General features: G+C 29.8%; 1 protein-coding gene across 1 annotated transcript; it reads left to right on the top strand.

Moving 5' to 3' along the window:
• Positions 1 to 14,742: 14,742 nt before the first annotated feature.
• Positions 14,743 to 17,464, top strand: LOC123200672 (guanine nucleotide-binding protein subunit gamma 3-like). Its single transcript, XM_044615994.1, has 5 exons — positions 14,743 to 15,397; positions 16,264 to 16,316; positions 16,421 to 16,465; positions 16,546 to 16,590; positions 16,692 to 17,464. Exons 1-5 carry the CDS (start codon positions 15,251 to 15,253, stop codon positions 17,350 to 17,352), a joined length of 951 nt encoding a protein of 316 aa, XP_044471929.1. The 5' UTR covers positions 14,743 to 15,250; the 3' UTR covers positions 17,353 to 17,464.
• The last annotated feature ends 163 nt before the right edge of the window (positions 17,465 to 17,627 follow it).

Below are 17,627 nucleotides of genomic sequence, written 5' to 3'. Positions count from 1 at the left end.
TTTATCTAAAATTTTACATCCAATTAGTTATAGTGTTGCGAGTCACATATGGTAAAGGAAGCTAAAATTTGTTCATATGTGAATTATAGGCATGTGTGATGCACATGATGGGAATTATTGAAATTTTGCACATGTTGGGCTGATTAAATTTTTATGTTATATTAGTTATAGATAGGTGATTCATGCATGATGGAGATTACTGAAATTTTGCCATAAAGAGGGGTAATTGAAAATTTTCGTGCATGGCACACACAATTGGATATGCAAACTCTACATAGTACGTGTGAAATCTCCAATTGACTGAGAATTAACACATAGTTATGTATGCATGGTCAATTTTGTTGTTCCCTTTTTTTCATACATGCTAGATTATATGCTAATATTATGAGAATTAACTAGCATATTGATTATATCCTAATCCTTCTTTAGTAATGACACTTTTTATAGATGCAAGCACCATTGCTTTTTCAAACACATCATTTTTTTTTCTTCTTTCTCATCTCTAAGTTGATCGAGATAAGTTTAGGCAAAGTTTGGCACCATTACCATGTGACTCAATTTCTCAAGCTATCACAATTCATAACAAATATGAATTTGTCTAGTCATCACTCTAAGTATGCCACTCTATAGATTCTTTCTATTATAGCACATCTTTATAAGTGCACACATCTCTATGTGTGCATACAAAAAATGGCGCATCCTTCCTATGGGTATAACACATCTTTATGAGTGCATCATATATATCACAGATGCCTTTCAAAACAACATTCTAGAAACATATCTCAATTTTTATTCTATCTCTTAGGTATATCAGTACTTCAACCTACCTTTGTAATCCCTAAATATCTCTTGGGATAACTCTATGAACGAGTATCCATCTATATTAGACGTGTTCATTCTTTACTTTTACATAAGATCATGCGTCACTCATGAATAGGTGTGCATTCTACTCAGCATGAATGTTTAAGGCTTCATTATCACAATCATTAGCTATAAAAGGATGCACAATCATGACCATTAGAGGTACACACCCATGCATAAGCAAAAATGTTGAAAGGGTGTGTATGGACAGTCACATAGGTACATTGAACATAAATTATAGTTTTACCCTTATGTTATGTGCTAAAAGAGGGGATCAGTTAGAACAACTTTAATAAGGATAGTTTAAGGTGAGTAATAAAGGAAAACTGCTCAACCATGTGGAAGACTATAGAAAACCTAAATAAAGTATATTCAAACTAAATTCTAGAAAAGTCGTGAATGAATGAGAAATAACTAAGTAATCAATAAAAGCGATTATTGTGTGCAAAGCGACATAGGATAAAGAATTCAAGTGTCAATATTATGCAATCTTTGACTCGGGTTTGGAGTCATTATTGTGTGATCTCTAGCTCATAAACCCATGTGAAAGCATATAAGTGTAACATCTCTTTCCAGAAGTACTACCCTCCGGAAGAAAAATGTTACTAATTAATATCTAAGAGTGTAAGGAAAAAAACTTTAAAATAAACTTGTTACTAAAAGAGTTCAAAAATTGTTCTGTGAAAACTGAAAATCTGGAAGCAAACAAAAGATGTATCTATCATATATAAAAACTCATTTGAAAGTGTCTGAACACATGGAGTAATCATATACATACCCCTAGATACAACTATACAACTATTAGAAAACTATATCTGAAGAAGGTCAGAAGTCAATAATATCATACGACTATATGCATGTAACATAAAACATAAATAGACTACTCCAGCTTAGATTTATCCTCACTGACTCGACCCTACCTTGTAGCAACCCTGATCACATATACCTACAATCATAAAAACACTCAATAAAAGGAAAGAAATAAGTAAATTATCTCTTTTCCTGTTCTTAGCTACTTACAGGACTCAATCTCATGTAATAATCTCCTCAGGGAATCGAGGGAATAATTTGACTCATCTTTTACTATTTGGGTCACATTTGTCTCATCTGGTATCCATCTGATACATTTTGAAAGCTAACTATAGGGATTTGACATTTTTCTAGACTCAAGCTCTTTTTTTTCTTATTACACCATCCCAAGATCTGAATTGTACTCTACTATGAGCATATTTTATTGCGAACAGACATTATTGCAGGTCTATGTCCTATTACAGACATGTCTTACTGTGAACGTGTCATACTGTAAACAGTGTAGTGTAAAGTGCCCCCTCATAATTCATAGTATGCATGCATTATCTTTTACTGATTTTGCTTCTATCTAAAACTGAAACTTGTGCTTAGGACCTTTCTTTCTCTTTAGGTACGTGGGATACTATTGAGTATCTATAACCCACCAAACCATACTCTTAGGATGACCCCTGAATCCTAAGTCCCAAATTTCCTTTCTTTCTTTTCTTTTTTCTTTTTTTTGTCTTTTTCTCTCCTTTCTTTCCTTTCCTTTCTTTCTTTTCTTCCTTTCTTTGTCTCTTCCCTTTCTTTCTTTCTTTCTTTCCTTCCAAAAACTATAATTACTGTTCATTTAGTAGGCCAATCTTTTTGTTCAAGCAATTTAACGGTTTAAACGATCTCCAAATCATCTTTTTTTCCTTTCAAAAACTGTAATTACTATTTATTTGGTAGGCCAATCTTTTTGTTCAAGCAATTTAATGGTTCATATAGTCTCTAAATCATACAAACTATATATCATTGAAAAAAGAATTCAAATAGCTTTCCAATAAGCTATAATAGCACTTATGATTAATCAGATAAGACAATCAAAATGTGAGACGAAATCATTGGTAAAACTGTAAATATTTCCCAATTCCCTACCATGAACAAAATCATACACATAGATACCTCAAATAGCAAAACAACATGTCTTAACTTCAAAACTCCTCAACCACGTCATTTAACTCAACTCAGTCAAGTATATATGTCTATTCATATCTATATATGTATCACTATGTTCCTTGTCATAACCTATGATTGATGCATCTATATAACATAATATCATCATTTATAACATAAAGTGAAGGAACTAAAGGCATAAAACATGAAACATAGAGTTTATTTAGCAATTTATAAGAAACCAAAAATGATTCCACTTACCTTACTTAAAGTCAACACTTGCCAAACTTGCTCCCTCCTCTTTACCTTACTTATTTTCTCACCAAGAACCACCTTAAATAAGTACCAAAATACACTAACATATTCATATAACATACTCCAATATATAAACATAGGTAAAGGAAAAAGAATGAGAGTTTGTGGTTACCAAGGCCTCCAAAGTGTTTCCTCTCCTTTTCAAATCATCCACTTTCCTTTAAAAACAAAGAAGAAGCAAGAAGAATGCTACCTTCTCGTTGAGTTTCTGGAAGGGACGTGAGAAGGAGATGCAAAACGCATAAAAATCCTCCTTTTATCTTTTATCTCTTTATATATATGCATACATTTTTGGCTTATCTCTTATACATACATATATACATACATACATACATATATATATATATATATATATATATATATATATAATATATATATATATATATATATATATATATATATATATATATATAAAACAAAAACTACAAAAAGACAAAGGACAATTTTATATATATATACACACACATATACATACACTTGAACATAAATATTTAAAATTGGAAATGTATTAAAGTGGGGCCCAAAGGCATAAATGCCCCTGAAATGTACTTAAGGGTATTACAATAGGTTATAAGTAAACACTTATGAGATGTTTTATACACTCAACACCAAGGAGTCTTGTAGTTCATATCATTCACAAGTGTATGGAAACGAAAATTGCATCAGATTATTTCTCACACAATTAGCAAGATGCTTCATGTATGTCTTTATGGTAAGCAACATTCAAAAGCCATGCATACATGGAAAGAAGGGAATATGACCAGTTATTCCTCATGTGGTCAAGGTATCAATGTTTAGTTGGTCATAATCCTGATTGGTAATGTATTATATGGAATAGTATTAATTAGACATTTAGGATGTCGTTTCAAGATATGTTTCATGAGATATTTAAAATATCTCAATCGGGAGATAGGTGTCTAATTTATACCATTTGTCGAGGATTAATTATCCTAAATGATAAGATCTTTTAAGGAAGAGCATATAAGATGTCATAGTTTAGTTTGAATAGGCATAAAAAATGTTGGAAAATATCTGAGTCTAGATATCATATATGTCAAGAACACAAGAATAGTAGAGGAACGTTAAAATCTGTTTTATTATGATTGTGATGTCTCAATAGGTCATCTATAAACTAAGTGATTTCACTCTCACGTGTTCTCTTGTGTTGTTTTGCAAGTATGAGAGGTTAGTAATAGGGCTTGTAAGAGATACAATAGTCCAATCAATAAGTAGTATCATGAAAATGGGTCATTCATGTTTTGTTCATTTTATAAATATTTTATTATTCTTATGCTTTTAGATGAGACATATTTGTATTTAGTTATGCACATTTGGGATTGAATTGTAGTTATTATAGCATGATGTATTCTAAACCCGATTTCAGATTTCATGATGTATGAGTATAGATAATGTGTTTTTTAGTATTTATAGAGTGACACATTTTGCACGTATTTCGAATTATAGTTATCATAATTTTATGATTGTATCAATTTTTGTTAAAGTAGACTTGTATTAGGAAAGTTTTAAGTTAACATATATTTTCGGATTTATATTCCTTTTAGAGTTATATGTTTGGAGAAAAGTGTTACATGTAACCTTCAAAAGTGTTAGGATATTCTTGCTTTACAAAAGCAAGAAGAGGAGACCATTTGAAATGACATCCTAAAAGAATTTGCCACAACCACAATGACGTTGAACATTACACCAACCACTATTGCAATCTCCTAAGCGCGATTAAAGACCACATTAGAAAAGGATACCTAGAAGATTTTATAGACAAGACTTCAACAACCAACTCATAAGATTAATTAGCAAGAAGAGTTTCGTTTAGTGGCATTCCTCTATTTACACAATCAATGCAATGACTAAATACTCTCTTCTCAATAGTGGACCTTCACCAAGTTTATTTACGTTTGGAAGAGTATATAAAACCCCCTCTTATTGTTATCCACTATTTTGTATAACATTAGCCTTAGCTTGGATTTATTTAAGTCTCTTGTTTGGAATATGAGAATGCAACATATGCATGCTCAAACCTTTTTTACCATGTGTAAAGTCTTTATTTACTCTTGTCCAAAGTTGTTGTCCACTTAAGTATGCCAATTCAAAATTCTTAAGTTGATATAGTGATGATAAGGTGACATAAAATATTCTTATATTTCCTTATTACATTTGTCCACTCTCAAATAGATTTACTATTCAATAAAATATATATCATTTCAAATTTCTTAAATAAGTGAAACGATGAGTGACAACAATATATATATATATATATAGCTTGAGGAGTCAATATTGAGTGAGCACTAATTGCCACATGAGTGGATAAGGACCACATGCTACTCTTGAGACCTTCTAAAGAGCAATTTCCCTTGGAACGAACTTATGGACTCATCCAATGAGTATAAGCCATGCATGTCCAACTCCCTCTTGCTAAGTATGGCTAGCCTCATTAGTAGCCTAAATTTGCCTCCATTCTCAGGTTTACTCAATGTAACGTCTCCTAAAGAAGGCAAAGTCGTAGTCGAGGAACCGAAGCCAAATAGCACATAAGACTTCATATAAAAGATGTTTGGCCTTATCCTTAACCTCATTCTTAGTTGCGGCCAACTTAACCATCAATGTGTCATTCTACTGGACCACTTTCAAGAGTGAAACCCCTAATTGTTCACCCATGTATCAAGCCTATTGGTTTGCTCCCACTCAATCTGGACCTAACTGCTCAAATCAAGCAATCGAAGATGCAAGTGATTCAACTCATCCCTCTTTCTCAACAAAGTAGTGCTAACACCTAATAATCTCTGTTAATATTTTACGTAATCTAACAAAGTTAGGGTAAAGGGGTATAATAGAACCATTTTTCAAATTTTTTGGATTCATTTGATTAAAAAGAAAAATTGCTCATTAAAATATAAATTCAAAAGTTTTAGAGAAAGTTTTAATATTCTTCTGTCTCAAATTTCATAAAACAAACTTGAACACTAAGAACCCCTTATGAAAAAACAAAAATAAAATATATCATATTGACATATTAAAATCAAATTAAACATCTGATTTTAATTCTATCACTGAACATAAAGTCAGATATAAATTCATCCTGCCAAGACTCAATCAAATTCCACTATAAAGGCTACAAAAATACCTTAAAATATTGGAGAGAATCAAAAAGCTAGTTAGAATTTGGTTAGGTTTGTTTGATTCAATGATATATACATTATTTCGTAAATGACCAAAATGCCCTATTCAAGTCAAAGTTAACACCAATTTTTGAAAGCTGGGTGCGTATCTACTAAAGCAAGGGGAGGTTTAATGATTGCCACGGGTAAAACACGCACACTGGCTCACGTTAATTTTGTATTATCTTGAATGGCTATCTTACTCCACTATTGACACGTCACTTTCAACCTCCTTGTGTTTTCATTTTTCATTTTTTTTAATATTAAATTATAACCGTTGTTACTTTAGAAAGAGCGGGAATACATCGCAGTAGAGATGACTCTTCTCAAAGCGGACCCCGATCCTACAGGGTCATGGGACCCCATCACTAGTGGGGCCAATTGTATATAGGGAATCGTACCACGCTACTCGAGAGCGCGTATGTTAACCTGACCAATAACTTATTGAAAAATAATGAATTGCGTGAGACCCGTATTCCATATAATTATTATATTAATGATGTTATTAATATTTAAATAATTATTTTTTAAATATAATTAATTATATTAAATAAAATAAATTTTATATAATTATTTTTTAAATTAAATTAATTATATCAAATAAGATAAATTTTTAAATTATTATTTTTTAAATTGACTCAATTATATTAAGTAAAATAAATCTCAAATTTGGTAATTTATTTTATAATTATTAAATCAGATAAATCAAAATTTTGATTTTGATATTAAATCAAAAAAATTTAAATTTATATCTTTTATATATATATAATTTCTTTTTTATCATCCAAATTAAACAATTTGTTTAGGTTAATAATGATATAATTAATCTATCTAAAATGGTATTTCAAATTAAAATAATTAATTTTTTTATATATTTTATGATGACTGACTGGTCAATTACGTGCACCCAATCACAAGGTTAATAATAACCAAATTAGAGACTTCAATATAATTGAACTCCGCCACTTATTCGGTTTTTTATTTTAACTTGTACAAGGCATCCCTGAACTTTTATGAAATCACGATTTTTTATCCTAAAATTTGAAATTTATTTGACACTTGTCATTTATTTAGTATATAAGTTTTTCCTATCCAAGATTTGGTATAAAAACACCTTTTTATCTTTAATTTACATAAATAATATTTTTTTCATCTAAAGTTAAATTTTGTTAAAAAATTAGAGCGCAAAAATAAAATAATAATTTTAATATCTCTTAATTATAAAAAAAAATATATAATTTTTATCATATTTAAACGTTTTAAATATGATAATTTAACCTCTTAAAAAATTATGTTGAATTTTATTCAATTCTTCGGGTGCAACTATCATTTTTTAAACTATTAGATTCAAAATGATATATCAAAAATTTTTAAAAAACCCTCAAACTTTTTTAAAATTTTCAACAACCCTTTAAAAAATTTTATAAAGACATTTGATATTTTTAAAAATTACAATTTATTCTCTAATATACGATCATACACAAATGCATCATATCTATAAAAGAAAGATAAAGAAATGATAAGAGTGAAAGAAAAGAAAAATAAGTGATTTATTATATAATTTAAATATTTAAAAAATATTTTTAATTTTTATTAATTTAAGGTTATATGATAGTTTTTAAAAATAAAATAGTAGAGATAAAATAATAATTTTACTTTTTACTACTATAATTTCATTAATAGCGTTTGATTTTGGTGAAAATTTGATATTTTCACTTAATTTTTTAGTGAAGAATATTATTTATGATAACGAAAGATTAAAAAGTGTTTTAAGACTTAACCTTGGGTAAGATAAATGTAATTCACTATTTGTTTACTCATATTAATTAGGATAGTTTATTTTTTTTCTCTAGTATACATATATAGTCTTTTTTTCTTATTTTATATATATAGCTTAAAACATAAAATATCTAAAATATCTTTAGACTTTGTACTCATCTAGTCAAACATAAACTCACTCAATCCAGATATAAAATTCATCTACTTATCCAGTTAAGGTTGAGATGTGAGATAAAAATATGAAATTTTTTAACAATTTTCACGATGGGAAGGTTGGTCAAGTAATTAGCTGGTCAACCAAGCAGCCAATCAATTAATTTATTTTTAAAAAATTGATTAATCATGGGGTTAGCTAATTGACTAAACACTTAATCAACCAATTTATTTTTAAAATATAGTTGGTTGAGTAGTTCGCTAGCCAACCATGACCGGTTAGCCAATTCATCTAGTTAATCCAAAATCTTATAATTTTATATTTTAAAGATAAAGTCAAATTAAAAAGTAATTATATTTATATAATAAAAAATATTATATAAATATAAAAAATAAGTATTTTAATTAATAACCCCACTTATTATCTATTTCATTTGATGAAAAATATTTGTTTTTATTTAAATGATTGGTTTGTCATTTTTAATAAAATTATTAAACTACTAACCCTAATTATTTCTCAAAAAAATAAATTGAGACGAAGGTTGGTGAATTGTGTGAATGACAATATGAAAGTTGGTTAGGTGATTGGTCGATTAGTTAAACATAAAAAATTGATAGATAAGATAATTGGTTAGTCCAGTTTAGCCAACCAACTATGGCCGGCTAATCAACCTGTCCAACTAATCTCAAATCTTAAAATTTTCTCCTTTTAAAAATAAAATAAAATTAAAAAATAATTATATTTATATTTAATAAAAAATTAATCACTTAAAATTAAAAAATGACCATTTTAATTAATAACTCCACTTATTATCTATTTCATTTGATAAAAAATATTTGTTTTTATCTAAATGATTGGATTGCCATTTTTAATAAAATTATTAAACTACCAACCCTAATTATTTCTCAAAAACCATGAACTTAAACCTTTTTCATCTTCATCTCATTCATTACTACCATCACCATCACCATCCCTATTAGCCAAGCTCAAGCCTCCATTGCCTTCTTCCTCATTTGCCTCACCCAACTCTAACCGTTGTCGCTCAATCTTGAGCCTTTAATACCAACCCTTACATTTCCATCACCCAACATTGAACCGCCAATGCCTCTCGTGTACATGATCTTGTTAAGTTAATGAATCACAACTTCTAAATTAGTTTTTTTTTAATTTAAAAAAGACCGAAATTAATATAACAAACTCCTTACCTATGCCCACCGTGGTCGCCATCAATGGCCATGCCACCACTAAGATTTCTTTGCAATGATCACTTTACCTATGCCAACGGTTTCCAAAAATGTCTCCACCATAAGGTCGAAGCTATCTCCATCCATAAAGGATTTTTTTTTTCACTGTTTCCTCTATCAAAACACAAGCCTGCCACCTATAACACATCCAAACCTTTCGGTCAACTCCTCCTCCACCTATAACATTGCCTTCTTCCTTTTATTTTTTAAATATAAAAAATTGGTAGTGTCCCTATTTTTAACAAATATTGGGGTAGGGAGTTGTTGGTGGAATTCTTGAATGAATAGTGGGGTTGTATGGCGTAGAGTGGTCGTGATTGAGATGTGTCGAGTTTTGGGAAAAGAAAGAATCCGGGGTTCCTTAGGTACACTTGTTAGGTTTGGACAATTTGACAATAATTGAGCTAATACGATGCAACACTTGGGAGAAGAAAAGGAGTAAAATGAAGCTATTGTGGCTATTTTGGGTTGTGACTGTCAACAAGTTTTGAGAAATTGATGGTGTTCTAATTTTTACATAAATTGGGGCGAGGGTTGGTGAAATTGTGTGAATGAATGATGGACTTGCATGGGGTGAAGTGGTTACATTGGAGATGTGTTAGGTTTTGGGCAGGAAAAGCGCCGGTGGTGCCCTATATGGAGACTTGTTAGGTTCGGACATTTTGGAAATAGGCTACAACACTTGGGGAAGGAAGCAAGTGAAATGCAAACTATCGTGGGTCAGGGTTACAAGAAGTTTTAATGTTTTATTTTCTATTTGTGTGATGATTGGATTTAATAAAAGATTTTGTAACATAGATTTAGAAGAGGAGTGTCCAAATCTAATAGAGGAGCGAAGGAAGATAAAGAGTTGCATTTTCGAAAGAGAGATCCGATTTGAAGAAAGGTAAAGAAAGAAGAACAGAAAAAATAACTTTTCTATTCTTTCACCTCATACATTTTTATTACCCAGAGTTGGTACAGAGTGCACAAGTAAACTTTCCACTTAAACGATATTGTTTCATCCAAGTTTGGTGTAATAGAGTAATTGGATGATTGTATAACATTAATTATAAGGATGGCAATAAGAAAGGATAGATCTAAATACCTTATTTTTTATTTATGTCTCTATCTCTAAAGGAGATATCAATCTCCAGTCTATCTCTGTTATGAAAATAACAATAATTCTTTATCTTTTATTTGAGGGGAAAAATCTCATTTTATCTCTTACCCATGAGAAAAAATCTCCTATTTATCTCTATATTCGTAAGAAAAAATCACCTCCTCATATTATGTAAGCACAATATAAACATATATAATAATAAAATTAACTAAAACTAAAATCAACTCACTATTTCAAATATTAAAAATAATATATAACTAATCACCTTAATATACATAAATAAATTTAAATAATATAAATAATATAAAACTATAAAAATATGTTAATATTTTAAATAAAGATATTAATATAAATTAATGGGGATAAGGATGGGGACGAGAATGAATAAGAGGAAGAGATGGGATAAGAGCTAAACGAGGTGAAAAGAGAACACATATATCCTGTTTTTTATTATAAACATATTTTTTGTCGTAGTTCTAATTTTTATCGGAGAATTTTCGTTCTACTAAAGTCAAAAAAAAGTCAAAGATCCTAAGTTCAAATCTAATTTTCTTTCTATTGGTTTGGATTTTTAGCATGAGTTTTATTTTGTTAAATAATGACTAGGAATATTTAAATATTATACATGCAACCATTTTGGTAAATGTAGGAGGCAGCACCAACTGTATGAGCTAATCATATTGAAAGTTGCAAAACCCTTTGCACATAAGGCTGCATTGACAACAAAAAAGAAAGCATCCCATTGGGAAAATTTAGAAACACAAGGAGAAGAAAGCTGATACCATAATCTGCAGACAATAATAGTAAAGTGCAAAAAGTAGAATAGTTAAGAAAGCTTTTATCGAAAGTCTCAGCCGTCCCTTTCCTGCTCTTACCAATCAATTTCCATCAATCAACGTCATAATATGTTAAATGACCTCCAACCAATCTATTTTACATTACAACACGACAGGCATAATCCAATCCATATATTCAACCTCCAAGCCAAGTAATCTATAGATGTTAGATTTCAGATGAAGTCAAATTAAATTTAAAAAATGATTTATTTTAATTTAAATTATTATTTAAATATATTAAAATTATTCATAATTAAATATATATTATTTAATAAAATTAATTAAATTATAATTTTTTAAAATATAATATAAATATATAAAAATATATATATTATATTTATGTAAAAAATAAAATAAATATAAAAAATAAGTTGTATATTTAATTATTTATATATGCATTTTAAAGTAATATGGTTTACGATTTGATTCGGTTTAAAAATTGCTCAAATTGTAATCCAAACTAAAAAATTATTTTTCAAAAATTTATCAATTCAAGTCAACCCATTTTACAAACTAAATCAAATAAAATTATAATTTTTAAACAATTTGGTCTTATTTTATAGTTTGAATCAAATTATGTGTATTAAAGAACTAGAGACTTGAATTTGATGGGTACATTTACATATACCTTTTGAAGGCGCTTGGTTGAAGGGATTAAATATTACTCATGTAATTTATTATTTATTACTTACATTATTTTATTCGATTTATAAGTAATAAGAGATTTCGGTAATCTTCTATTACCATGGGTGATAATAATCTAATTATCAGTTTCATCTTAAGTATTAAAATATTTTCAAGGTAATCTTAATTTTATTATAATTATACTTTTATTTGTTAATTTTTTAAGATAAAAATACTTATATTTTTAACTAACATAATAAATAATATAAATAAATATTTTTAATTAAAATAAGAATATTTAGATAAAATAATATATTAATATTTTTTGTTATCTAAATAAACAAAATAATTATTTATATCTATCTATATTTATCAAATTTTATTAAATATAATAATAATTTATATTTAGGAATCATCAAATTATCCTATTTTTAAAATAATATCTTAATTTTTATAATAAAATATTTCCTCAACGAAACAACCCTTTGTATTACCAGAGATTTATATGGAACAGGACAAGTTATGAATATAGATTGGAAAGATGGTTCATGAGAAAATTACCCAGATTGTGCCATCTGCGGTGCAATATTTTTCTTCTCAAAGTCGGGTATTTTCTATTTGGTTTAAAGAATCCAAGTCTGAGAGACACACAATTTCAGATCTTCTTTCTCTTTCCTACGCACAAGTCACGTGCGATCTGAGGTACTTCATCGTGCTTTCCGCTCTCTGCAGTCTGCCCTCTGCCACTGCCTCTGCCTCTGCCTCTGTCTCTGCCATCTATCCACCCACCCACCGCCAAAACACACACAACGCAAATAATGCACACACATATTCACACACAAAGGAAGACAGAGACGACATACACATACACATACGCTAACTTTGTTTTACTGTACGTTGAGTAAATAACTTGTTCCCACCCAAGGTTTTGTTTAAAACCTGTTAAACCCCTAAGTGGTAGAAACAACACTTTCCCACTTGAAACAAACTCTATTAATAAAAAAAATATTAGAAAATAAAATTATTATTTTATTATTTTAATTTTTAAAATTATTATATAATCTTAATTTAATAAAAATAAATTTGCTAATTACCTAAATTACATAAGAATTTATTTATTTTTCTTTTCTTTTATCCAAGCTCCCTTCTTACTCTCTACTTGGTTTCAAGACAAAAATGATAAAAAAAAATGATAATAGTAATTATATTAGTAAAAGTATTAAGGGGTAAACTATAATTTAAAAAATATAAGACATGTTAATAAAATATTTTCAAGGTTTTTTGAAAATTAAAAAAAAAAGTTTATGGTGTTTGAATTTTTTTAATTTCAATATACCTATTAATAATAAAAAAAAAAAAAATATACCTCTAAAAAATTAAATTGAACACAATAAATTTGGGATATAAAATTATATTACAAACTTTTAGGGGCACAATAGAATATTCAAAATAATGAGATATATAAAATATATTTAAATATTTTTAAATTAAAAAAGTTTAAAAGTATTTAAGTATTTGCAATTTTAAAAAATTGAATGGTAAGTTTTAGTATTTTTAACAGTTAAATAAACATATTAAAAATATATAGATTGAATTTATAAAAAATTATTATTTTTTTATTTTTTAATTATTAAATATAAAATTAATTTTATTTACATATAATTTAAGCCTGGAAAAGTGTTTTAGAGCATGGGAAATTGTAATTTACTATTTTATGTGGGTTCCTCCCCACCATTCCAAAAATTATATGACACTGCCAAATTCTCATTTTTTAATTTTAAAAATCTTATAGACTCATTTATATACAGTTAAAGTTAATAAAACTCTAATCTTTAAAAATTTTTATCTTATTTTTTTTTTAAATCGTAAAAACTAACAATTTTTTTCTTAGTTAAGTTTTAAAAAATCGCATTACCCCCTAAAGTTTTTTTCAATATCCAACCACTCTCTTTAATCTCATCATCAATCGTCTTTCCCTTTTACAATTCCTCTTTCTTTAGCGATTTATCTCAATGAAATCTTAACCTCTCTAATGTCGTATGAAGTCGTCTAGAAAAACAAGATGAAAATGAGACAAGACAAGATGACTTGTCTTCCTAGAAGAAGACAAAATTAATAATCGATCTCATATTTGTTGTTGAGGAAGAAGATTTGTCTTTTTATATGATATCACACACAAAAGAAAGGTTAAAATTTTGTTAAGATAAACTGTCAAAGGAAAAGAAACCATAAGAAAGAAAAAACCACAATAATAATGTTGAAAAGAATGGTTGAATATCAAAACTAAACTCGAAAAGAGGAAATAAAAATTATCAATTTTAAAATTTTAAAATAAAAAATAATATTTTAATTTATTTTTAATATTATAATTTTATTATTAAAATTAATTAATTTAATTATTTATAAATAGGTAAATAAAATTTTTTAAATTAAATTAAAAAACTTGATAATATAGTATACTTCGGATGGAAAAAGCCCTTTGACCTTTATGTTACAGTTTCTTCTTCCCACTTGGTCCTTTCGTAGTTCTATCGTATATATAATATAAACTCTTCCTCAAAAAATAACCCTCAATCAAACGGAGCTCTGTATTTTTTTTATTTTTATTTTTTTTTTTGCCAAATGGGTTCGTACAAAAACGAGCAGCCTTTTTCACAGCCGTCTTTACCACTCTTATTACCATCATTATTACCATGCACAAAGGTTGTGTCTCGAGAAAGATCAGATCTTTAAACTCTCTCACACTGTCTCTGATTGAACAATTTCTCCTTCTGTTCTTATTATCACCCTTAAATCAACATTTATTCTTAATAATGTTAAAAATCATAGACTGTAAATGTTTGACATCTACTTTCATGCATCACTACTGTTACTTACTAGTCACTCTGCTTTTGTTTCAGCTTCTGCTGCAGCAGCAGGAGGAGGGAGGACTCTTTTCTTCTGCGTTAGTAATTATCCTTGTCAGACCCACTAATTACTGGCCTCTGCCATTTCCATAACACAGTCTTTCCTTATTTTCATTCACACCTAAAATTACTTGCGCCCTTCTTCTTTGTCCCTTGCTTGCCTGCTCTTACTTGTTTTTTACTATGGTTTTTTCTTTCTTTTCTCTTTCAAATGGCCTTTTTTTTTCTTTTTCTTCTATTTTTGGCTAGGTGACGGAAGAATACAGAACGTTTTCAGGTGCACCCACTGGTAATTAAAGTTTCTAGTTAATGGCGGCTCATCCTGGCTCTGCTTCTTCAGTACCTTCGCTGCCCCCACCGCGTCCCAAATCCCCGCCGGAATATCCTGATTTGTATGGGAAGCGCCGGGAAATGGCCCGGGTTCAGGTTCTTGAGAGAGAGATTGGTTTTCTTCAGGTGGGTTTAAGCCTGTAGTATTTTCCCAGTTATAATTATTGAATAAACACTACTTATGGATTGAAAATGGAAAATAAAAACTTCAAATGTTGCAAGTTTCATTCGCTGTAAATTTTTTTGCTTCCTTTTCTTCTTGCCTTACTACTCTGTTTAACTATTTTATTTAGTGAGCTTTTTCACTAGTCGTTTTGCAAGCTATAAGCAGGACTCTGATTACTATGAACATTAAATTTAAGCGTGTAGTTGAGAAGAAGAGCTAAAACAGATGCATGTGTCGATTTAGCTGAAGAGATTGATCAATTCTATGGTCTTTTTTCAAGCTTTTCTGTACATTTTTGGTAGCTAGCTTTCCATAATAAGCGGTCATTGACAATAGGCTTATCATGGCACAGAATTCTAATTGTTTGCTGATTTTACTACGAAAATGGAAGCGGATCAATAGGATCGACTACTGTGTCCACCTAGCCAGCACCTAATGGACTCTTGCTGGATCTCCCTCAGACTGCAGAGCTTCCTTTTTTATGCAACATATTGACTGTAGACTTGTCTATCACTGTTGCTTTGGCAAATCTTTTTTTCAATTTAGAAAACCCGTCTAACGTCATGCAATGTTTTTAACTCAGTGACTCAAAACTACTGTCCTGATGATTTCGGGAATCTTGTTTCATTTTGAACCACTTCAAGGACTTGCTGATTTCCAGCAGTAATCTGGGATTTTCTATACTTCCTGAACTTTTGGCAAAGATTTGGGTTTTGCCAATTTATATGGAAAAACCTGCATTTAGAGATAGCAGCCCAATAGTTGAAATCATTTAAATATTTCTTCTGATATAGAAAAATTCTATTAACGATTTACTTTTGAGCAGGAGGAGTTAAAATCAGTTGAAGGCCTTCAACCAGCTTCCAGATGCTGCAAAGAGTATGTTCAGTCTTGCAAATGCCTTGCATTGCTATCTAATTTATTTGTTTATCTTTCATTTATTTTAATCCAAGTTGTAATAAGATGCAATTGAAAACTCTCAGGGTTGTTGATTTTACGGTCGCAAATGCAGATCCTTTTATACCTCTGTAAGATTGAAATCACTTTCACTATCTTTTTAACATTTCATTAGGAGATCAAAATTCTAATAGTTCTCCCTTTCAAGCAGAAGCCAGAAGAATCACAAGTCATGGCGCTTCTGGAAGTGGCTTTGGTACAATTTAATCTTCTTTATGTCATTTGATTTTGCATCGAACTGGAGTGCATTGAAAATTAACTGCTTTAAATGTTGATCCGACTTTCATTCTTGTACAGTGGAAGGCTGTGTTTTAACTTCTCTTGGATTTCTTGGATGTGCTGTTGCTGTTATTCTGGGTGCTCTATTTGTCTAAAATTGCCACGATGCTATTGCTGCAATCCTTGTAGTTGTAATCCATTTGCTTGCTGTTCACTCCCAAAGTGTAGATGTTTCTCTTGTCCGAAATCATGCAGTTGTGGAAAGACCTCATGCAGCAGAAATTGTTCTGTCTGTGGGTTCCCTAAGTGCCCGGATTGCTCTTGTTGCCGAAACTGCTCCCCTTGTTGTCCAAACTGGTTCTCTCGCTGCTTGGACTGCATACGTTGCCCAAACTGCACCACTTGTTGCCCAGACTGCTTCACTTGCTCAGAATGTTCATGTTGGCCAAAATGCTCTTCTTGTTGTTTCCCAGGCTGTTCATGTTGCCCAGACCGTTCATGTTGCCCAGACTGTTCATGTTGCCCAAACTGTTCAGGTTGCCCAAAGTGCTTGTCCTGTTGTCCGGAATGCTCTTGTTGCTCAAGTTTCTCATGTTTACCGGACTGCTCATGTTGCCTAGATTGCTCTTGTTGCCAATGGAAATGCTCATGCCTCAAGTTCCCAAAATGTTCAAAGGTACGCAGTTGTTGCAGTTGTAAAAAGACCTGCTGCAGTTGTAATCCATGTCTATTCTTCTAGCATATATCATTAGGGAACTTTCAGCTGTCACCTTGCTAATCTGCTTATAATACAACTACATTATCATCATAAGGGTTTTTTTAATATACATTTCATTGCTTTTACTGTCCAATTTTTACGGTTCCTCTGATTGAATGTAGAAATTTACATGAAAAAATGGGCCATCCAAATTAGACTTGATAATCCAACTCTTCATCATTCATAATGCAATTCCCTGGACCTACAACTCAATAATTTGTTGATGTGAATAATTGAAATTGCAGGCAATATTTGAA

Source organism: Mangifera indica, chromosome 17 (genome assembly GCF_011075055.1).
Source record: "Mangifera indica cultivar Alphonso chromosome 17, CATAS_Mindica_2.1, whole genome shotgun sequence".
Classification (NCBI taxonomy): Eukaryota; Viridiplantae; Streptophyta; class Magnoliopsida; order Sapindales; family Anacardiaceae; genus Mangifera; species Mangifera indica.
The sequence above is the reverse complement of the archived record's forward strand: the minus strand, read 5'-3'. Positions and strand labels throughout refer to the sequence as shown.

Excerpts from the sequence above, each read along its gene's own strand:
- LOC123200672 (XM_044615994.1), top strand. The coding sequence starts at position 15,251 with ATGGCGGCTCATCCTGGCTCTGCTTCTTCAGTACCTTCGCTGCCCCCA. Across the intron at positions 16,317-16,420 it reads GCTTCCAGATGCTGCAAAGA|GGTTGTTGATTTTACGGTCG; the intron begins GTATGTTCAGTC and ends GAAAACTCTCAG. Across the intron at positions 16,591-16,691 it reads CGCTTCTGGAAGTGGCTTTG|TGGAAGGCTGTGTTTTAACT; the intron begins GTACAATTTAAT and ends ATTCTTGTACAG.